Source organism: Cynocephalus volans, chromosome 9, assembly GCF_027409185.1.
Source record: "Cynocephalus volans isolate mCynVol1 chromosome 9, mCynVol1.pri, whole genome shotgun sequence".
NCBI classification, from domain to species: domain Eukaryota; kingdom Metazoa; phylum Chordata; class Mammalia; order Dermoptera; family Cynocephalidae; genus Cynocephalus; species Cynocephalus volans.
The window spans coordinates 75,072,684-75,096,886 of record NC_084468.1 but is presented as its reverse complement, the minus strand read 5'-3'; the positions used below and the strand labels follow the sequence as shown (position 1 = coordinate 75,096,886).

The window sequence follows — 24,203 nt, the reverse complement described above, 5'->3', positions numbered from 1 at the left end:
TTGGAAGCTGGAAAGAAGAGGTTGAAAGAGCACCACTGCTTGGTGCAGTCTTGGGTTCTTCATCTGACCCAGCTCGTTCTCATACAACAGGGTAGCTTTAGGGACAGGGATTGAGGGGCTTATCTTTGACTCCTTTATAGCACCCAGCAGGGTATAGAAGCAATAAGCACTTTGCCTGAGAAATGGGGATCTCATAAAAGGGCCTCAGTGCAACCCTCCCTAGCCTGCCTGGGAACAGATGTAAGGTCGCGGGCCAGGGTTGGAGTACTAGACCAAGGTCTCAACAGCCACCCTGGATTGGTCTGATTCAGGTCCCTGTGGGCCTCTGGAATATGTGGTTAGGTCTGCGTATGGGACAATAAAGGCAAGCCATGCTGTTCTCCTCTGGTACAAAGTTCAACATATGGCTTTCCAGGGAGGTTTGTGCATCTGCAGGCATTTAGGTTTAGGGAATACATTAAATAAATAAAAGGCCCAGAGTCTTAAACATTTAAAATGACAAAGGGCAAACATTATCTCATTTTATATTGCAGCAGAGATGTAAAAGCGTATTTAATTATGTATATAATTAACAACAAAACCACCACCTTGCAGAAAGTCCAAAGGCCACCAGCTAAAGAGTTCTTTTTAAAGCATATTTACCAACAGTACAATCACTACCTTCATCTTAAAATTTCTTGGCCTTGGTCAACTACTGTTCAGGTCAGTATCTCAAAGGCTTTAAGATAACTCTGGAGTGTAAACAAGCTTCCTCACCTTGTGAAATGTTCCAGGGTGAACATGAATTGACTTTCAATAGCAGGACTCATTTTTCACAGCCACCACCAGGTAGATCAACTTTCACTCATTTGGATATAAAACTTGTGACTAGGTACTTTATACATTTGCCCATGATCAGACTGAATCAATGGAGCTAAAGAAAACTCCCCTAAGAACGCTTTACCCCTCAGTCATTAAGATCCTGATTATTCTGCTTATGTTGCAGCCAGGGGCAGGCCTCACTTTCCACCCTCTTGCTGCTCCCCACTCCTGCTGATGTCCCCCAGATGCATACGTTTAGTGACACAGAATATAGCAGAATGCAGGCTGCAAGAAAAAAATCTTTTTATCAGAAAACATTAAACCAAAGGGAGAAAGAGCCAAAACTGACCATTAATTCTGCTTTGTGCTTCAACTTTTGGGCCTCCTTCATGTGAAGATCTGCTTGTTGTCTGAAAAATAAGAGGAAAAACCCGGGGTGGGTCACATGAACCTAAAATTACAAGAGTGGGGCAAGATAAGAAGACTAAGAGAGTAAAGGGGGGAGGGGAGGAGAAGAGGAAAAGAGGAAATCGTGGAAGACAGAAGAAGAAAGCATCCAAAGTCTTACCTGTCAAACTTCACTTGAGGCTTCCCTGATTTAGAGTTACCATTTGGCAAAGAAGGCACTGGAAAAAGATTTGCAATATCTCCAGAAGACCCCTTTAAAAAAAAAAAATACAGATTACACTCTAACATTTAAGATCACTGTCCTAAAAGTACTACCCCTTGTAATTAACACAAAATAGTGGTTCAGAAAAGAATAAATTAAACACTGCACCATTTAGCTTGGTCAAGCACTTTCCCAGATACAGTATGCAGCTGAAGCTGGAGATTCTGATTGTATTCGGACTCAAAAAGAACAGACAACAATGTCTAACATAGCAGACAACCCACAAAGCCAAACACAACATTTTCCCTTAGTCAATGCACATGTACCAGATTAACAAAAAGAGGAATTTTACTTGAGAAAGTAGATAATTTTTTCCCACTATAATCAACAATGAAAGTATAAGATCAAACATTCAAACCAAGAACTAACCAGGGTAACCATTTCTCACTGCAAAACACCTGATAGAAAATTAGTACAAAAATCTATACTCATTTTTCACCTCTGAACCACTTTAAAAAATAAATTGACACATAAATTTTCATGTACTATCAACTACTTATTCTCCCTCCAAAAAAATAAAACTGTAAACACAAACAAGTCATCACTGTTTTATTAAAAGTGATAAATAGCTCTAAAGTGCCATCATTAAGGACTTACCTTATTTGGAAACTTAAAGGTACACCAACACATTCCACTGTACGCAATTACTGTCACCCTCCCCAAACTTACTTTGTGTTCTGTAGAGCTTCCAGAGCCTTTCCCCTCTACTTTTCTGTGCTTGGGAACGGAAGAGTCTTTGTGGTTGTTCTTGATATTACTGGCACTTTTGGGAGGGTCCTGGCCACAGGTCTCTGCTTCCCGCTTTGACCTCTTGTGTGCAGGCTTGGCTGGCTTCTGGGAGGAGGAGGAGGACACGGGTGGCGGGGGAAGCATTTCCTTCTTTGAGGGTTCTGAGGAGGGCCTGGGTGTCCTGGAGCGAAACATCATACAAAACTAAGTTGAGGCAGAACACAAACCACACAGTGTGGTTGTTTCGTTATAAAAGACAAATGGCACTGGCGTGAACGATGGCAATATCACAGAGCATGACATCGTGTTGTAGAAAGGCTAAATTTCAGGGACTTTTTGATGTCTTTGAGAAATCTAGCCCTAGCCATTAGGAATAAATGAAGTCATATAATTTTTCACTAAGCCTGCAACGTCTGCCAGTGGTCCTGTCTTTCCCTTGCTGTCCCTACCTCTCCAACCTGTACCTTTGCCAGACACATAGGCAAGCCCAGCTGGCACACGCTACATCTGACTCTCTCTCTCTCTCATTCCTGTTGGCTCCCACGTGGTGACAGTATGCACTTATTTTTGCCAGGTCATTTGGTGACTTGAACAATTTCTTGAATAAATCAGAGAGTAAATAATAGTTACTTTTTATATTCACACCTTACTGGCTCTACCACCTCTCACCTGCCATCCCTCTCCCCAGCAAGAGACACTGAGTTGCCCTACACATGCTCACTCATGTCTCAAAGAAGGAGCACTGAACCCAGGCTCCTGGAGTCCATACGCTGGCTCCACCACCCCGTAAGAATTTTGTTTGACTTTGGGCAAATCATTTTATTTCCTTGTGTCTCCGTTTCCAATTCTGCAAAGTAGAAATAATAACAGTACTTTTCTTATTTCCCTTTAGAAAAAAATAATTCCAGATGTTTAGGAAATTTTCCACAGTGAAAATGCTTCTGATGGATCTAAATTTGCTGCCAAATGAATTCTTAATTCCTAAAAGGTCCTCATGGATGAAAGCAACACGAAACAAACACTATCAAAATGAGCCAGAATGAGTTTATTAATCCACTGATTCTACTGCAGAAGAACTTTTTTGCCGTGTAAGACTCAAAAAGACTTCACCACCTCTCTAAGCTGCTCCTCATCTCTCTATACTCACTTTGTTTTAGAAGATTCTCTGTGGGAAGATGAAGAGGACTGTGATTTGATTTCTTTCTCCACTCTGATTTTCTTATGATCATATTCTCTTTCTGCTTCACCCTATTATTGTAGTATAACAAGCAAATCAAATTGTTACAAACATAATTGTATGGACAAAATAGATAAGACAATAAACAAAAAGCAAAAGTAATTTGACTTTTGGAGATGTCTATGCACATATAACAACCTTGTTAGTACTTAAAGTGATGGGGCACAGGCAAGGGACAGTTTAGAATTTTAAAAATAATTTGTAAACATATTTCATTGGTTTTTTTGCTTTTAGCAGCTGGCCAGTACAGGGATCCCTTGACCTTGGTATTATCAGCACCATACTCTACGCACTGAGCAAACCAGCCAGCCCTGACAGGTTAGATTTGATGTGATTTGCAGTGACTGATTTTTGCATGAAGAAAGACTATTTCTCATGCCCAGGAAAGGCAGGATTTCTGAAGTAACAACTCACAACAAGAATAAGACTTTAACACATCACTGTTTTTCTAAACAGAAAGAATAAAATGTACATATTCACATCAAGTAATGGACAGATGATTTGATGAGTAGTTTCCCCCTCCCCCACTTCTTTCAAAAGAACCATCCGCTTTCACCCACTAATTTATTGTTTGTATAAAATTCAGAGTGGACTACTTAAAGCTTATTTTCCTTTAACAAAAAATAAGTATATTGTTGAAAAAAAGGCTACAAAATCCTCTGTATATCTTACAGAAAAGACTACAATAAAAATAGTTGCCCTGCGATTCTTTTTTCTCCCTCCATTGGTTCAATTTTCTTTCTCCCCCCTCCTCAATATTGTCTTTCTCTCTCTCTCTCTGTGTGTGTGTGTGTGTGTGTGTGTGTGTGTGTGTGTGTGTGTGTACATGTGTTTATATTTTTCAAAAAAATTGATAAAAAATGAAGGGGTATAAATATGGTTTTAGTGGGAGTAAAGAAAGGAAGGGAATCTATAATACAGGAACTTAGTACCTCAAAAGCATCCATTTATGCCAACTAAAGTACTAAATAAATATAATCAATCAGTAAATATAATATAATCCTAAGTACAGTAAGTCAAGGAGTTCTTCGTGGCAACAGTCATTTCCAGGTTCCTGTGCCTCACTCGTCAGCACGCACGCCAGCTTCACAGGAAGTTAACTGCTCTGCGGCCCCCTTCCCACTGCTCTGGGTTCAGGAAGGGGCGCCCGCACGCTCTCGAGCAAGTGGCAGTTCGTGGTGGGTGGGAGTCCTTCCATTAATTCTCATAAGCACTCAGAACAAAACGCTGTCAGTCACCGAGTTAGAAATCTGCGACACTACCTGTCAATGTAGGACAATCCCTAACACACCTGAAATCCTCTCTTAAGCTGTAAAAATCAAAAACAAACAAACCCTTCAAATTAAGGTGTGATTCTGTGAGGCCCCAGTTTTCACCACTGTCTTTTTCCTCCTCTGAATTTCTCCAAGAAAAATGAAAAGATTAAGATGTGCAGGCTCAAGGTCTGCCCAGACACCGGTAAGTAGCTTGGCCCTGCTCAAAAGTATGGTAAACAGAAAAAAGTCATTCCCTCCCTTCTCTTCCGGCCTCCTGCAAACAAGTGTGCCTGAACGTGCACTTCCATCCAACCCTTCATAGGCTCCTTTGGAAAAACGCTTATTAATTTATGTAGTGCCTTGTTTCAAAATGGATTTATTTAGGGTGGCTTACAAAGATACTTGTTTTTAACCTGGTGGTGTATGCAGAAGAACATTAAGAAAAAATATGGGTGGAGGAGAGAAATTAAAGCCCAGGGAAGGCTGGAACCCTCTGGTAGCTACCAGTTCTCACCATCCCACACACTCCCCCCAGGTGTCTAGCGAGCACTTGAACTTGAACATGGCTAGTCTGAAGTAAAAAGTGACTTCAAAAACAGTGCAAAAAAAAATGTAATAATTTTCTATAGTGATTAAATGTTGAAGTGATAATATTTTAGATGTATTGGATTAAATACAATTATAATTACTTTCACTAGTTTTCTTTTACCGTCTATCTCTCGATGTGGCAACTAGAAAATCTGAAATTATGTGTGTATGTGGCTGTCTACTGGACAGAGTCTTGGTTTACACACTTAACTAAACGTGATCTGCAAATTGGGTTCTAAATTCCCAGTCAGTCAATGCAAACAAGGAATTATAAATACACAGGTTAGATAAGTCATTCAGAAATGTAATCATTTATTGCAGAGGACTAGAGAAAATGTAACTTGAGGGACCTAACAAGGAGATGATATGTGAGGTATGTCAGCATGTCCTAAGCCCGCAGCTGAAATGCAACAGGAAATGCTACATGGCTGCTTCTGTGAGCACGGGCCAGAAGCAGAATCCTGGAGCACCATTCGGAAGTGAAAGGCACTGGCACATGCCAGGAGAAGCCTGCTGGGGCACTGTAACAAGGCTTTGCACAGCCTGCAAACCTCTGTTCAATGATTCATAGTGGTAACACTTGAGAGACAGTCAATGGTGGTGGAGAGAAAAAGAATTAATTGGAAACGATGGGGTTAAAATAGAACCCTACTGCAGGCAAGGTAACCCTTGTCAATCAGGCTCCAAACCGTGCCCAGTGTACCCTGTCGCCAAATGGCCTGGTGAATTTTCTTGAATTTTAGATTAAAGGCTGTATAGCTGGCCCAGCAAGGATTGCAGGAGGTTGGGAGATTTATCTTTCGGAAAGGTCAAAATTTGCTAAAATATCCTGCTGGATATTAACTTTCACGTGTGGTAGTTATTAGTAAAATATACTTTTTAAAATGGAAGATATTTCCAGACAGTCAATGACACACAGAGGTCCCCATGGCAAAACTAAGCATAAACCATCCACAAGGTTACTTCTTAAAACAAACAGCAAAGTCCAAAGGTAGAATGAGTTAGTCTTTTTATATTTTCACATTGCGGAGGACGTGCTAGTTATAACTATAAACCAAAGTGGCAGACCTTATAGACCACACATGGAAATAAGATTCACAGTGAGTCAAACCTCACAAACTGGTTATAACACTGGCTTGTGCCAATTGGTGACTTGAGAAAACAGGCAACAAACAAGAAATCATCAAACACTAACTTCAACGCTACCATTTAACACCTGTGTTGGCACTTACTGGAATAATATTTTATATTGATATTTAGCACCTTAGTAGTAGATAACATTCTACAAGATAGAAGAAAGGAAGCCATAAACTAAATAAAGAAAAAAATCCCCTTCTTTTGATTCTGCTTAACTATTGAGATCAAGCCGGCAGGCTTGAGATTAATATTTTTTGTACACTATGCACTTGGAACTTTGTCATCTTCTGTCTGGAACAGAGGCTCCCCCAGAGTAGGCACTCAGTAAGTATTTGTCAGCTGGCACAGAAATTAAGCTTAGCAGCTGAGGGACACAGCTGAGGCCCCTGGAAGCAGGACTGCACTACAACTATAAGTGGACAGATTTAGGAAAGAGTCAAAGTGGGAGCCATGCAACATTGGGTGACACAAAACGCAGGCTTGAATTCCAAGAACAGGATCTGCCGAAAAACAGGAGGCATGACGTTTAGATTTTGGGGGGTCAAAAAACCATTTGGAAATCAGATGATCATGATACACTTGCTCTTCAGGAGGAAAAAGAGGTTCCTTTGCCTTGTGGTTTATGCCCAGATCACTGCCATTTCAGGGAATCTGGTCAGAGGTCTGGGTTTCAGAAATTCTTTTTCTATAAGGATAAGTTTGTCTTGGTGGTACCTGCACCTACCACAAAAGGAGGCTGCTAGCTGCCAATCTGCTCCTGACTGACTTGTTTGCTTTTTCTTAACCTGTTGGGTCAGGCAGCTTGAATTATCTGCCAAATGCTGCTCCACCTACAGAGTAGAGCAGAAGGGCAAGAAGGAAGACCATAAAAGGAAGAGATGGGACTATGTGAGGCCAGGTGGTTTTCTGTAAGAGAATGCCTCCAGGCAGCCTGGTACCTGCCCCAGCATCCGGCTCACCATGTAAGTACTTGTAGGTGGCAGGGGGAAATGAAGGTGGCTTTTTCCAGAACTACCACTTATTGTGGGTGATAGAGTTTCTAATAGGTGGAAAGATACAGTCTACCAGGAAGCTGCTTGGCTATGATGGGGGAGACAGGAGCCTCTGAAAGGGAAAGCAAAGTGGAGAGGTGTGTGCGGATACTGAAGCGGCCGTGGTGGGGACAACAGGAACTGATCCAGGGATGATCTTGAACTCTGACCCTGTGCCTCACTCAAGAATTCCCCCAACAGACACTTGCACATGGAAACGTGTGAAAAAGAAGAAAGATCACTGGATGGGGAGAAGGCAGCACACCTGAGCTCTGGACCCACTTTTACTATGCAGCCCAATGATATTAGCACCTTTCTGGATCTCACCTATGAAAAGCAGCAGCTTAACAAGTGACTGCTAGGGTTCTTTCAGCACTTAAACCCTAAGATGCTATCATCTTCTCCCAAAGGAGCTTGGTAGCACACGGAGCATAAAACTGGAGGAGCAACCTTTTGGGAAATTCAGGTACTTTCCTGTGATTTGTCTCTGAAGGAGGTTCAGTAAGAAAGAGACACAGGGGACACTAAGTCCTCATTTGCACCAAGAACAGTGGCAGGGGCTTATGTTTACTGGGATAAGTACTACAGAAAAAGGAAAATTAATCCACTTTTTTTCTCTTTGGTGAGTGCTGTGGATAAATTGAATTGTGTCCCCAAAGTTCATATATTAGAAGCTTAATGCCCACTGTAACTGCTGAGGGTAGGAAATCCTATTATGGTAATTGAAAGGTAAGGCCCTGAAGAGGTGATTAGACTGTAGGACCATGAACTACTGAATGGATTAATAATGGTGGTCAGGGGCGTAGTTCTGAGGGCTTTAAAAGAAGAGCACATGAGAGGTTAGTCTCTCTCTGCTCTGCCATTTTCTGCCCTGTGAGACCCCTGGGTCACTGTCACCACCAGATGTGTTCCCTGGACTTTGGACTTCCCAGACTCTGAAACTTGTAAGCAATACATTCTGCTTTCTTATAAATTACCCAGTTCTAGGTATTTTGTTATAAGCAACAGAAATGGACTAATACAGTGATGGAACACACACAGGCATTAGAATGACTTAAAACAGCCTTAGCTACCATGTGCATGTGGTTGTGGTGCTCTTCTCCGGGTAACTAAAAGGCATGAAGAAGTTACATGTAAGTGGCTTTAGTAAATTATAAGGGAGAATTTTCAAACCTTGATTTTGAAAGATAATAACTAGGGATGTCGATCTGGAGAAATAACCCAAGAAAAAACAGTCAGTTCTTGGATGGAAGAGAGAGACTAAACCAACCATCCCAAGCAATAAAAACGCATGTTTTCCTACCACATACCATAACTTCCCTTCCTAACTCCTCAAAACACATATAAATGACAGTGCTGAAATTTGTTTCCCCAAAACTGTAGTTTCTCGGTCAGTAAAGCAAATGTTTAGAAAAAAAGAAAAGACTTGTCCAGTTATCTGTCTAAATGACTATTAAGACAGACTGTCCATTTATGCAAAAGGTGACCTAGAAGATGATTGAATTGAGTGAGATGTTATCTACAGAAGTGCCTGGGCTCACACGTGGATTTTTAGAATGCTCCCAACTGCACTGGCCTAACTGTAGATTATATTGTGATTCTCAACTTCCATTTTTCTTCCAAATCTGGAAAACATAAGCTTGGTTTAAGAATTATATGAAAGAAAATATAAGTTAGTACTTTAAATTCTAAACTGTAATCAGATAGCTGAAATGTGGTAGTTTACGTAAGGAGCACTGTGTGAGTCATGCCTATTTACCCTCATAACTTTCTCCACTTTTCTTCATGAATTGTTCCTTACCCACTCCTTTAAAGCAGTGAAAAAATATAGGTGCCTTTCTGTAGGCGCCACATCTGAGAGTTTCATCACAGAGAAGGATCTGAGATGAGTATGTGCAGTATTTCCCACCTGGAATCTAGCAGAAAGTAAAAAAAAAAAAAAAAAACCTAAAAGACACAAGATTCTGTGATTGTGAAATAAGCATGCAGCTGACTGGTTTTTGTATTTATTTATCTGAAAGCTTCTAAGTAATGTTTTTCTAGCTAATGACATACTTCAGGCAAGGAAAGCTGGGTTGCCTAGATCTGTAATGTCTGAACACAGCACACCTGAGGAATTTTTCAGTCCAAAGAGCTAGCTTTGCACCATCTCGGGCCCTGTTGTAACGCTCTGCTCCAGTGGTTCCCAGCCATGCTAGGTACTGGGATGACCTAAGGAATTTTTAAAATGCCAATGGGGTGTGGGGAAGCACCCTGCCATCAGTATTAAAGGCTCCCCAGATGACTAATGTGTAGCCAGGGTGTGGAACCAACGGGTTAGAGCCTGATCCTGTCAGTACCACAGAGAGGCAGACTGTTCCCTGGGCAAGATCTCTCAGCTACTTGCCAGAGCTTTGAAGAAATCACACACTCGATTGAGATGAGGGGATCATTATTTCTCCATGCTCTAAACAGGAAGATAAACGAGCTACCTTAGAGGAGGGCTCTGCCAAAACGTGGGAATATCTCTCAGAGGGCACAGTTCCTATAGTCAACAGGGAGAGCTAGAGGTTTCCCTTTATAGAGCTGCAAGCAACACTTGTAGATTTGCACTGAGGTAGGGACTGTGCTGCAAACTCTCTGGGGGATGCTCCAATTTCTAACATTTCCAACTAGTAAGTAAGCCTTTGAAAACCAAATACTTCTCCCCACTCCAACTAATGCAGGTTAGCACTGGAGACTATCTGAGACCATGGCAGCTAGGAGGTACAGGTGATAGAAGATTTCCCAGGACAAGGGGGTAAATGAGGGTATTCTTGAAGTTTTCTCAGGTACATTAGATGCAAGCCCCTTTTCCTAACCAGGTCCATCACACTTTCCTCCATAAAGTTTTGTACCTTTAACAAAGACACGCCCATCCCATTTAAAAAGTTTTTGAAAGTTTTCTGACACTATAAAATATGCCCTGTTCTAGTTGAAACAGCAGCACTAATTAGCACTTTACCCCATCCCACTCAACCTTTCTGCAGCAGAAGTGGTGGCAGTACATACCCTCATGTCTCATGCAACAAGGTTCTGGAGAAAACAGTGGCCCTTCACTATTTCATAAAGTCGTGTTATATTTTTAACCTAGTGGATTAATCAGCTGAATCTCAGACATGATAGTAGGCTTCATGCTGTTTTTTTTTTTTTTCCTTTGTTATTCTCAGCTCAGCTTCCATAGCTGAGTAAGAAGTTTTTCATGTACTTATAAGAGTGTTCAAATTTTTATTCCCATTCAGCAAAAGAAGTTGGCCATCTTGTGCCTTTGTCCCGATCTTGGGCTTGGGAATGCAACTGGGGTAAAACTCACTCATCTTTCATTGTCATTAAGAAGACATTGAAAGACAAATGTCTAAAAAAGACAAATGTCATTTTTTAGACATTTTCATTGTCTTAAAAAAATAGATCAAGAGCTCAATGATTAGGAATAAAGGAAGGAAGGAGACTGCCCAAAATAGTGGTATGTCCAAGTAACAGAGGGTCTTAAATAATGCAGGGATTTTTTTTTTTTTACTCTGTCCATTCCTTAAATGAAACTTCCAAAAACTGTAATAAAATGACAGAGGTTCAGTACTTCGCAATATACCATACTAGCCTGTATTACTTGACAAACTATCCTAACCATATGTTTAATAGCTCTAATGATGTGTTAAATGGTCATGAGTTAAAACATGAATGTAATATTCACATTTACAAGATCATACTACAAGAGTAAAATGTGTATAGAGCAGTTCTTTTAGTAATTTAGAACACTACTTAACTTTCAATCAATTCATGTAAGATCGTAATTTCTACAGCAAAACCTAATGGGCCAGGTGGTAAATACCAATGTTATCAGAATAGAAATGTACCCTCAAACACTACATTATGCTACAAGAAGCTATCCTTTTCAATGACTGCCTCACCTTTTTTCTTCCTAGCAAGACTGATGAAGGCACCTGACATTTGTTAATACCTGTCTGTAGAAAGGGAAGCCTCAAAGTCCAGACAAAGTGGCAGAAGGAGCAAAGCCTACATCTAATGAAAGCAAAGGTTTCCAGCCTCTTCTAACACAGCTCAGAATTGGGTTTCAATCAAGGGCCAACTGAAGGCACCCCTAAGCCGACAGCAAGGGCGTTCCCCAGGGAAGTGGGAGGTCAGTCTCCTTTCGCTCACCTTTCTCTTTTTGGCCAACTTGCTGGAGTTGTCTGAGCTTCTCTTCTCAGAATCAAGCTTCTTCCCGGTGGGCAGCTGCTTATCCTCTGGCTTCTTCTGGCGGCTGCCCTTGCCAGGGGGCTGGGGTACCCGACAAAGGAGGTCTAGGGTGATCTTCACCATCAAGCTTTGGGGAGGAGGAGTATCCCTGAGCGGCGAGAGCAACTTGGAGTCTCTCAAAGGCAATGGGAGTTTGTTTTTGCGGCTGTCCTCCTGGACAACCACGGCTTGTCGGCAGCCACTAGTCCTGATGCTGCTGCCGCCACTGCCACTGCGGGCTGGGCCCTGGCTCTGGGTCAGGGGGACAAGAGCAAAGTGCTCAGGGCTCTTGTCCTCCACATTGTCCTTCGCGGGGTTTGGGCCCGAGAGCGCCTTGGGGGGCTCCGGGGGGTTGCTCTTGTGCTGCTTCTTCTCACTAGGTGTGGGCGCGGCTGGCTTGGGATCTCTGCTTCCTCCAGCTCGGGGCCTTCCTTTCGTCTTCACCTTGGGCTTGTCTTTGGAAGCCTGAGCTTTGGAGCTGTGGGGAAGCGGCCCTGGCTCACTGTCCACCTGCAAGCTGGCCCGCGAATCTGCCTGGGCAGAGGCCTTGACAGGTTTTTTGGGTTGTTTGGCTCCAACGGTTTGCCTCTGCGGGGGCTCCTGTTGTGCAGGAGACTTCTGACAGCTTCTCTTCCCAAGTTGGGAGCCTTCAGAAGGACCACGGGGGGCTTTGCTGGAGTTTCTGGGGGGAGGATCTTTGGGTTCAGAATGCTCCTGACTCAAGGTGGTGCTGCTGTCGCTGGCACCCTTGCTATCTGGGCGCCGGCGTGCGGGCTCTGCACTCCCAAGGCCCTCAGGTGGCACGGCTGGCTGGCTGACTTTGGTCAGCCAGTTGTCCAGCTGCCATTTGTTGGTCGTTGGAGGCTCGGGCTAAAAATAAGGAAATAGAGAAAAGCGTTAGCTGGCCAATGATGATAAATTATTCTTTTGTGTTAGTTACCCAATTATACGGGATTGTCCCAGGAAGAGAGAATCATTCCAAACTTAAGAATTCAGGTTCTATTTACCCTCTTCAAATTAGAAGTCAAATAACAATTAACTCTTCAAACAACGTTCACTTTTTTGTGTGATTTGGGAGTTCTGTTATAGTAGATACTAATAGGTCATGGAGGACTGCTGAGAAACCTTTGTAACAAGCGTTTTAATGGTAATTACAGTATAATTTAAACAGAACTGACATTTTGCTTTGTAAACTAGTGTAATAGATAACAAAAGGGGGAAATGAATCACATTAGCTAAGTATTAGTCCCACGTGGATTCTTTAAAAGTCAAATGTTAAGTTTCTCATTACAGGCAGCCTGGTCTGAAATAGCACCTGTGTTTCGAAAGGGAAGCTCCAGACCACACAGATAAGAGCAATGAGATTACACTGATCACCTGTACAACTGATCTGGCAAATAAATACAAGTTCCTGACTTCTACTATTATCTTAACTGTCTTTGTGTTTTTGTTTTTTTAAAGGGCAGCACATCACTGGCTTGTTACATGTTTTCCTGATGTGATCCATTCTGACAAGTGGTTTGTATGAATGACTCATACACACAATGCACCAGAAAGTTAATTGAAAGATATTCCACATGGGACTTAACTGATTAGATACGGACAAGGACACCACTCCAGTAGGTGAAGAATTTAAGGAGGAAGACTGCTGGTAGTTTTTCCCAAGTGGAATATACCAAATAATTCAACTCTATAAAAACATGCAAACCTAATAATGCAGAATATGTGAATATGACATAAAGGCTTGATCAGGAAGGGTTAGGTAATAAAATGATCAGGTAGTTTGGGCTTAGTATAATTCTAACAGAATAGAACTAAGAGGAACTTTAAGAAACCAGGTAGGACCATACTTTGGACAGGAAGATGGTGGCATAATTCCTTTTTTCCTGCTTCCCACACACTGTTGTTTATGATAACACACTAGGGTACTTTAAAAGTTCATGGAAAGAGTTTTATTATCTTTTAATTCTATTTTTCAACAAACTTTTTGAAGCACCCTAGTATCTCCTTTATAGCTTCCTCCAGTTATATCAACTCTATACCCATGCTCTCATTTGAATTTCAGGGAAAGGAAGGAAGGAAGAAGGAAACCACTATTAGGAGCCAGGCATTTTGTCATATGTAATCTACATCTGTATTCAATATTCTAACAGGACAGAATGATTGTTAAGGGTAGAGAGAAGATTAGCACACAATACCCACTTGTCAAACATGATTTCCTGCAAAAGACTTAAGGGTGTGGCAACACTAGTGGCAACTGATCGGACAAGGCAGTAAGATACATCGCTTGCCAACTGAGTCAGGAAAGACCCGGCACACCCTTCCCCAGGAAAGGTATGGATACATCTCACCCGCCAGCTGCATTTACAACTGCACCCCAATCTCTGTTGTGCTCCTCATGTCTGTGTGTGTGGAACAAAAAGGGAAGTCATTCCTGGTATAAATAACATCTGCTCCCCCCACCCCAAAACAGGGCAGTATTGAGATACATTTAGTAGTCCCTGAAGGAATGTCCTGGTTACAGAAATAAAACATTTACTTCTTCTGTGGTCCTAAAAATGTCCAGAAGGGAGGCCTATGGCCCAATTTCAGGGTAAAACTGAGTTGGTGTGCCCAGACAAGGGGAAAGGGTAGTCAGGGCAGTCCCTCTTGTGTACCCAATATAAAGTTGTAAATCAAATAAGGTAGGATATTATTTGGGTGTTGAGAAAAATAAAAAGAAGTCTTTATGTTTGCATAAAAGACTGATTAAAAATAGACTTAAAAATGAATTTTAAATGGATGAGTGCTGAATGGGATCGAGGTTTGAACATTCATTTCTCCCTCTGCCTTTCTCATCCCCTTCTGTCCTCTTAGGGCTGGTGCAACCCAAATACTGCAAATTGAAAGTGGGAAAAAAGTATATGATTATTTTTTACTGTTTTAATGTGGCTTTCTCTCTCCTAAGCTCTTCAATTGGCAAAAGCCAAGTGTTACGTTAGAATGAATTATGGTTTTTAGTTAAGTTTTGAGCTGCGCACAACATAAACCTACTTTTTTTTTTTGTAAAAGCAAAACTCCATAGTTGCAGGAGATATGAGTGCAACCCTTTTTTCTTTTTAAAGAGAAAAAGCACTAAAGACAGAAGAAATAAAGAGAAGGGTGAGAAGGTTAAAACTAGTATCTATAGCTGACTATGGAATTCCTGTTACTCTCAACTAACAGATTTACAATAAATGTAGGTATAGCAGATAGGAAAAAAAATAGGTGCAGTAGGAAAAAAACAAGTTTCAGAGTTGAATGGCTAAGGGTTTGAATTTTAGTGCTGCAGCTTCTTTATAGGCAAATAGAAAGCTACCAATCTCGTAGGATTGGGGAGGGGCCAGTTAACATCGATTTATGAAAAAACTCCAAGAGCCCAGTAAGTAATCAACACAAGAGAGTTTACCATCAAAGGACTGGACAATGATTAGATTAGAAAACTCAGCAGATTCTTGTTTTCTGAACATTACTTAAGCAGCAAAAAGGCAAACGTGTCCCACATATTTTGAAAAGCTGAGATTTACATTTTGATTCACATTATAAGGCAGACTCTGAAATGGATCCATAGTGGCTGGTTCCCAAGTTCAGCACAAGCCCACTGGCAGGGATATAACGTTCCAGATCTCAGAAGATCACTGGGACTACTTCATCAAATGAAATAAATTAAAATGGTGCCATAAAATACAAATCTCTTAGTATTAAAAATAGAAGTTGGTGAAAAAGTTAAAACTACTATCTACAGCCAATTATGGAATTCGTGTTACTTTCAACTAATATAGGACATTTACAATAATGCAGGTATTAATTTTAAAAAGAAAGAAAAGTAGTTTAATACCTCAGGGAAAATTGAAGTTTTAAAAATTTAAAGATAAACTTTGCCTGGGAAGATTAGCTATAGTACATAATATACAAGGGTCCACAAGCCTGGCTTTGCAGCTCAATATTTTTAGTAAAGTAATTTTTAAAAATACGTCAGGATGTAGTATTTATTTTATATCCACAATATCTCAATCTATTCCAATAACACTTCTGGAATAATAAGATATAATTGTGTCTCATTACTACAAACATCAGATTAAGATTTTTTCTAGTTTCAATTATTCAGCCAAATCTCTACCGTTTCCATTTTATTTGAATTTTATTAAATTGAATTATCTTTCTTTTATCAACAATCCAACAAGCATGCAAATTTTTCTTATTGCATAAGGTGAAATCTAAAGCAAAGATCTCATAAACATTATCAATGAACATAACACAATTTGTCTGCATAGCATATTCAGCATTCTTTTCCCTAAGGCATAGAAAATTGTTTCGATAGCAATTAGTATCATACAAGGAAACGAGAAGCCCCAGAAACACAGTAGTTTCTAAAATCTGAAAGGCACTTCAAGTGCAGTTAGTGCTGATCCATGTTAATTCACTCCAAAAAAATACACAGCTTATTCCGTGCCAGACATAGATTCACATCTGACAAAAAATGATACCCAGTTATTTTCTCAGCCTCTCTTACCCTCAGACAAGGCCCTTAAGTCTCACTGCATGATCTTCAAATCTATTCGGTTAATACTCTAGTGCCTTTCTTTCTAAACAGCAAAGACAAATACAGAAAAGTTTAATGCCTTCTTAATCAGAAAATCTCATTTTTGACATTCCCATCTTAAATACACAGAATAATTTTCTCTATATAGGATGGTCTCATTCACCAAAAATAAAATAAGAATGCCTTTCCTTTTCACTACTATCCTTCCGCGGCATGATTTTTACATTGCTACCCACGTTTTGAGAGGATTTAGCAGCCTGTTAGTTGTTATGAACAATTTCTTATGCTCAACAGTCCAGTAAATAGCATAAGTCCTCTAGATAAATTTAGTGCTTGAGATTTTTGGTCTTATCTGTTTGGTCATCTTTACAATAGCTCCTGAGGGTAAGAGACAAGCAAACAGTAATCCCTGTTTTACATGAGGCAGAAGAGAGCAAGAAACAGAACCCTGGCAAAATCACTTTGCCTTCAATTCAATGCATGGCTTTTAGTGATTCAAAAATAGAACTCCTGATGACTTATTTCTAGTTCATGTTCCTGCCCTTTGCTAAATCAGGCGATCTCCTTTTGCTTCCCTTAATTCATGCATTCCTGAAATTTCGAAAAGAATTCTCATTAATATTAAAACAGCAGCCTACTAAAAACAAGTTTTCTTTTTCAAAAAAACAGGGAAAGTAAATGGTGTGCAAACATCCCTACGAGTTGCTCTTCCAAACAACACTAGCAACAACAGAGAAGAACGTATCATTTTAAACAGGGGAGAGAAGACATCTCCCCCAAATCTCCACTGCCAAATATTTGGCAAGAAATATGCAAACAGAACCAGATGGCTCTACACAGCATAGGGGCAGGAAAGCACTGCCTATGGGACAGAACTGCTCGGTTTTATCAGTCCTGGCCCACAGCACAGCCTTTAGCCCCCAAAAGACAGAATGCTGCCATCTTAAACAGCTTTTTCGAGGGGGACACGGTACCTCAGGAGCCGGGGCATCTAGGGGCTCATTCTCTTCGCTGTCACTTGAACTGCTCTCACTCTCCGAGTCTGAGGAGCTGTCTGAGTCACTGGTGCTCTCTGACTCTGCACTACTGGAACGTGCTGATGTCACTGGTTCTGGAAGCGACTGTGGAGCACTGCAAAGCAACCAAAAGATAAAATTAGAAGACACCACACAAGGTAGATTTCGTCTCTCTTTATCCTCTGCCCATTTTTCTGCTACTTGAAAGGAAGGGCTTCAGTATTACCTAATACTACTGAACTATCATATCATCCAGTTGAGAAAGAGGCCCACAGTGGTATTTAAGAGAAGCCTGTGGAATTTGACTCCTGAAGAACATTTCAAGCTATACCAAATTTAAGTAAGATGCTGGGTCCTTTATATTAAGAGTTGGTAAACCATGGCCTGGACTGGTTGCTTGTTTTTCTAAATAAAGTTTAATGAGAACACACCTACTCTTTTATATATATTTTGCTTTTATACAACAACAAACAGCAGAGTTGAAGAATTGCAACAGAGATGTATGTAGCCCACAGAACCCAAAACATTTATTATCTGGCCCTTTAAGTTTGCTGACTCCTGCTATATGCAACTGAAAAAAACTAATTTATAAAAGAAAAGACAATAAGTTTAAAATCTCCCTGTGTTCTCTATAAGAGAACTAACTGCATGGTACTAAAGACTGCTGAATATAAACGGTGTTCCTTGGGAAGGTGAGCTCAAAGGCAATCCATTCATGCCTCTCAGGCAAAACGATAAAATGGGCTATTCTTTATGAGTGGCTTAGGGACCACCCCCAAATATTACTCCAAGTTTCCAGAATACAGCAGCAACTCTAGGTCAGTGAGAAATCACACGGATCACACAGCTAGATACACAAATAATTTCAAAGCATATAGTATCTTAAAACCTTGCCCTAGATAGTATTAGCTAAAGCAATCATTAATCTTTAATCTACCTAAAATATTTTCAAAATTAATTTTTAATAAACACATTATCATATTAGATTATTAAATAATGATAAAATCACTAGTTGAAGTAATTTTAACACAGCACACTATACCACCACATAATTGCTTCATATAAAATGCTGTCTCAAATTTATGATCCTTTTCACACTGGCAGCTGAAGAACTTAGACCACAACATCAGAATGGGATACACTTTCAATGTTACTCCTACCTCTACTTTATCCCCACCTTGTTTTTTTCTTTTTCTTTTCCTCCATTTTTAAGTTAGGCTACTTGGTCATATTTTATGATCCTCATAACCCACCAGAAATTACTGAGCAAAATGGGACATATACAAGCAAACCCTTATGAATCTGTAAAACTTCACATAATTACATGGGCTTCTGCCACATTAACTATAACATCATCTGTATGATAATCAATTGTTTATTGCTGATCTTGCCTCTGAACAGATGCAAACATCTCAAGGGATTAAAATAATTTAACTCTATGTCCACAAAAGGCAGGTATTTCGCATATTAAATCATTAAATTAAGAGGAAAATATTATAAAAATAGTTCAAACAGTTTCCATTTCCAAATATCAAAGCACCACATTTTCTAAAATATGGCTGGCTTGTTTTAGAAATTAAAAACAGTACAGTTTTCCATCACACTCAAATGTACTGCAGGTCATTTTAAAAAGCAGTTGAAACAATTTGAAAATTCATATAACTAAGAAAGCAGGCACAGTGGAAAACAAGTTCTACAAATAATTCAGCTTTGTAATTTTTGAAAACATGGCAAATCTGTCACCTCCATAAAAACATTAGGCTCTTCAGTCTAACTTTTCAAATACTGGTTACACAGTACTGATGATAAGCCATATTTTAAGCTTTTTCTTTTTTGGTGGCTGGCCAGTACAGGGATCCGAACCCTTGACCTTTGTGTTAACAACACTGCACTCTAACCAGCTGAGCTAACCAGCTGAGCTAACCCGCCAGCCCCTCAGCTTACTTGTAAATTCTCAAAAAATTTAAAATCCAAACTGATGATGCAGCTGTGTGAGGGGACTCTCTCACTTTATTATAGAGTTAACAACCTCCCTACGGCTTGATTTAAGTTTCTAAAATATTAAACAGGTACTTTCCTTTAATTGTGATCCTTCATTTCCTTCCCCATGAAGAAACTATGAAAGTACTAAATTTTCCCACTTGGTACAAAAACATAAACATTCTGTACAGATGTGGAGAAACCCACACACGGTACCTTGGAGGTGCAGATGAGGAAGGAGGCTTCTCTGGGGTCTAGGCATTCACAGTAAGGGGAAGAAAGACCAGGAAAAGAACAAAAAACAGGTTAGGATAAGCAGCTCAGATATATTAGATGGGTTTTAAGGATTCCTGGTAGTATGGGGTGTATCAAACTTACTTGTTCACTTTCACTGTCTTCACTGTCACTGAGCTGAAGATCATCTTCGAGCATGCTGGAATGGGCAGGGACAGACAATGCAGAAGTTGAAATAGTTTCTAATAATTCTTTAGCATATAAACAGAAAATATGTCTCATGACACAAAAGAGGGGCAGGATAGATGTTTCCTTTATTCATCAAATGCTTTATTTTCCTGGAAATGTACATTTTACAATTATAACACAGAAACCAGTTCAGTTCAAGCCCCCTATCATCTCAAAACTCAAGCTTTCACACGTTCTGAACATTCAAGCAGAAATACCCCAGGGACAGGGATTTGTTGCCAGCCCTGAGACTAAAGTCCCCAAACCCTAGTCAGTGAGGACAGGGTTCACGCAAACAAAACAAATTAACCAAAAAAGAAAAGAAAGGGAGAAAGAAGAAAAGAAACAAATGTACACAATACAAATTATTTTCTTCCATAGTCTCTAACTGAAGTAGAAAATGATTAACCACTAAATGAGTTAATACTGAATGAATGAATACTTGTAAAGCACTTAGAACAGTGCCAGGCACATAAAAAGTGCTATATAAGAATAAATACCTAGTAAGATATATGAAGCTTCCAAAGCAACTGTCACCACAACAGTGCAGGCAGTTATCTCACATTTTTGTCCAAAGGACATTGTGAAGACTGAGCTCTGTTTTTTACATGCAAAAAATTACTTCTTTTTCTGCTTAAACACTAATCAATGGGAAGAGTAGTGAATATAAATGATACTATTGTCTAGTGAGTATGTCTAAACTTACTGCTATTGTTCTGGTGGGAGAAAAGTTCACTTCCTCAGAATTACCTCTAGGCATTCTGGCTTACGACTAACCTAAACATTAAAAGCAAACATTTTATAATCTGTACATATTTTCTCAAATTTTAACACCTCCCCCACCCTTAATCTTCTTCCATGGAGAGACTCAAATACCAAAGGAGAATCAGTAATTGCTCCTTCCTGCTATGACCGTGACTATTTGGGGAAATGTTAAAAGTAAAACTGGGGGGGCTGGAGGGGGCGGCAGTGCAGGCGCGCACGGGCATGGGAAATCATACTACCTGATGTTCCAAAAAGCAAATGATATTAGAAGTTAAAAATCCTTCAGTATTTCTATAAGTACTTCTTCAATAATCTAACCAACAATTTCTATTGCCAAACCACCATCTACCACTGAAGTAAGCAGGCATGGTTATTTTGGGAAACCATGGTAAAAATCACTGTATTTTCTAATAAAAATAAATGACCAAACTTGGCTCTTTCATAAATGACTGCCTACATGCAACGTGGTAATTCTGCTAAGGAACTACTTTCACCAATAAATGTATTAAAAATATCTTGTGATAAGTTTCTAAATAAAATTACAACTGTTAGCTATTTGTAAATGTAGGTCTTGCTCAATATTTATCTAACAGAAGCTAAATGCATATTTTAGCAAGGCTAGAAAATACAGCCTATAGTCATAGGACTTGGAAGTTAGCAATCATAATGTTGTACCAAAAAAGTCACTTAACTGCTAAATTGTGACTAGGCTGGGGAACACATAAGCAAAAAATAAGATATATTTGGAACAAATGTAAGGTATAATACAACCAGAAAAAAAATCTGATGAAGTGTACTCAATATTAACCACCAGCAATGAAACTATAGTAAATGGACCTCTATGTTTCTTAGTCACTGGGTTTGTTTTATATAAACTGATTTGCCTTAATTTCCTGTAACATCAATGATCCTGTAACACAACCATACTTCTTATTTCAAGCAGAAGATTGAAAATCCCATAACTTTTTTCACATAGCTACTAAACACCTAACTTCCATAAATATACTCTCCTAAAGTCAGAAAGTTAGAGAAAGTTCTGACTTTTAGATCCACTTACTCTTCAGGGTAACAGGTACCATGAAAATGCTTTCCCAGGATCTGAAAACTTCCCCTTCAGAGAATTATGAAGACAGTAACAAAATAAGCCAGCAGATACAAAATCTATTCGGACCTAAAGAATGGGGACAGTGACCTCTGAAAGAAGATTGCAAAAGATACCTCTGAAGAAACACTCAAAAAGAAATAAGCAAATAAGATCAAACAAAACCCATCACTTATTCCAAGGATGTTCTTGGCATTTACACACTAAGTATTTCGCCATCACAATTTGTGAGTATAATTTATTTGATAAAGAATAAACATATCTCACATGAGAATCAGCAGACATATGTTTATTGTCAGTGTCTGCCAACCCAGCAAACAGCAACCACAGAATCTTCCAGAAACAAGGGTTTGTTCTATCACCAGAGGGGTGACTCAACAAACCAGCACACTATTAGTGACAGGGGTGGGGAGGAAAAGAGGGAAAAAGAGGGAAAAAAATTTTTTTTTTATTTAATCAAAAACTTCAGAAAAAAAGTACTACATCTACAGTTAAAAAGCTACTTGAAAATCATGACTAAATCTTGCTAATACAGAAAACTGATCATGAATGTCATTATGACCTTTTAAAATAGAATCCATACAGTTGAGGAAAATGTAGTTTGATGACAGGTGAAGGATTTTTAAAGGAATTGGTATCCTGCTTGTCCCACAAACAATTATATTTGAGGCTAAACACATACCATATGTGAAGAACTAGTCCCTGAATATGAAGAATGAGGTGAATTGCAGCACACCTGGGTGAGCATCTTTGCACCCACTAAAAGAGAATCAAAATCTCTTAGACCCAGTCTCATTCATACCAGTAAAACGTAGGTCAAGAGAACAGAAGGCCCAAGCCATGTGCCACCTCCTTCTGAATCAGAAACTTCAGAGGCAGGGTCAAGTCATTTTCATCTTCACATCCTCTATGTCAAGAACTTGACAGATATCCTAAAAAGCTGACTGAATGAATAGCACCCACTTTGCTGAATAAGTAACAGTATCACACACCTGTGCCCCTATGTGATCAGAACTTTATAGGCATTGCCTATCCTCCCAACCCTGTGTGGGGGCTAGGACTAACCCCCATATCCTAAACATGAATGAGGAAGACAGCCACTTAATATGCCCAAGATCATGAAGCTGGCACATACCAAGCCAGGATACAAAATCCATTCCATCTGATACAAGATTCCTTTGCTCTGGCCAACATATGATACAAAGGTTAGAAAACCCTACTGATGAAATTAAATCTAAGCTCCACATGCCACAAAGAGAAAGCCCTTGATTTAAAACAAAATAAACTATCCTGCTGGAGGTAAACTATTTTTCTCTTATGAAAATAAATTTAAACTGTATATGCTTTTTAAACTAGTCAAATAACTAATTTCATTTCCAAACTCCAAGGCAAGGCAGTTGTTTCAAAGCATATGGCACCGTATGGGCTTTTCTGGCACTGTTCAAAAGCAGCCAAGTTGCTCAGGTAAAGCGACTCTTTGAACCACCATGTAGGTTTAACCACATTTTACATTATTGGTTACGTAAACTTTTTACCTAAAGATTACAAACAATTCTCAAAATGCTTTGTACAAATGCATTCTTCAGGCAGCTGTTCTAGCCGAGCTCAAGGCGCCATGTACAGGTTCTGGCAGGCACGCTCCAGTGAGTCAGTCCAATTGTTACCATGTGAAGACTCATAAAGACAAACCTTTCTTTCTTTTCCATTTCTTAGTGCTGGGCTTGCCCGAAGCTTTCACCGCCAATATTCTGTACCACCTCAAGGCAGAACCCAAAAGTTATTTAAATAAACTTATTTCTTGGCTTAACATTTCTTATGATCATTTTATGTGTGACAGAGCAAAGGTAGGCAAGCTCACTGTAGTTATTTGCAATAAGTAAGTCACAACCATGGTATTAGGTGTGCTTAAAATGGAAAGAAAGTCATACTTTTCAGAAACCACTAACGAGCATGTGAGAATATAAAACTTTCAGAATCTCACAAACTTATACTTGATTTGTGACAGAATGGGCATGGCAGGAGATACAGGTTGGGCTCCAAGGCAGATCCAGAAATCCCTAAATTCTAAATTCCAAAGACTTTGATTCCTTCTTTGATACATGGCAGAAATAAGGACTGCAAATGCCTTGTAAGAGACAATGAGAGGTTGCAAATTATGAAGGGCTCCACATAAAATAAATGCAAAAGTGAAAAAGCAGATTTTAAGCAGTTGTGACACAATATTTAACAGGAACTCTGCAAATAATGCTGGCAGAGAGGGCAGAATTCAAACTCAAGGAGAGACTGTCTACAGGAGACTATAGGCTAACAAGATGGAGGGGAGACTGACTTGATTTACTATAGTGAGAGAGCTTAATGTTTATAAAGTAACAACTATTGCCAGAGTTGTATAAGATTATTTAAACTCCATGGATGAAATGAAGATTGAGGCAAAATGAGGAAATGAGGAAAATCACAAGATTATGAATGAAGAAAAATCTAGTTAAATCAATAATACTAAATCAGTAAGTATAACAAATAAGATACTACAAGAGTGACACTTTCAACTAGAAACAAAATCTAGAAAATTACTTAAAATCATGCCTATTAAATACTGCTTACGAGTATTCAATGA

At 39.6% G+C, this 24,203-nt stretch overlaps 1 protein-coding gene across 7 annotated transcripts in view; it reads right to left on the bottom strand.

Moving 5' to 3' along the window:
* Nucleotides 1-24,203, bottom strand: part of AFF1 (ALF transcription elongation factor 1) — a 178,905-nt gene that overhangs the window by 11,791 nt on the left and 142,911 nt on the right. For all 7 annotated transcript variants that reach the window (XM_063108745.1, XM_063108748.1, XM_063108749.1 and 4 more), the window contains 8 exons: nt 19,639-19,693; nt 19,477-19,514; nt 17,239-17,395; nt 11,626-12,573; nt 3,348-3,448; nt 2,141-2,381; nt 1,370-1,461; nt 1,151-1,211 (listed from right to left, as the gene is read on the bottom strand). In XM_063108745.1, coding sequence (XP_062964815.1) covers nt 1,151-1,211; nt 1,370-1,461; nt 2,141-2,381; nt 3,348-3,448; nt 11,626-12,573; nt 17,239-17,395; nt 19,477-19,514; nt 19,639-19,693 — 1,693 coding nt within the window. The remainder of the gene's footprint in view (nt 1-1,150; nt 1,212-1,369; nt 1,462-2,140; nt 2,382-3,347; nt 3,449-11,625; nt 12,574-17,238; nt 17,396-19,476; nt 19,515-19,638; nt 19,694-24,203) is intronic.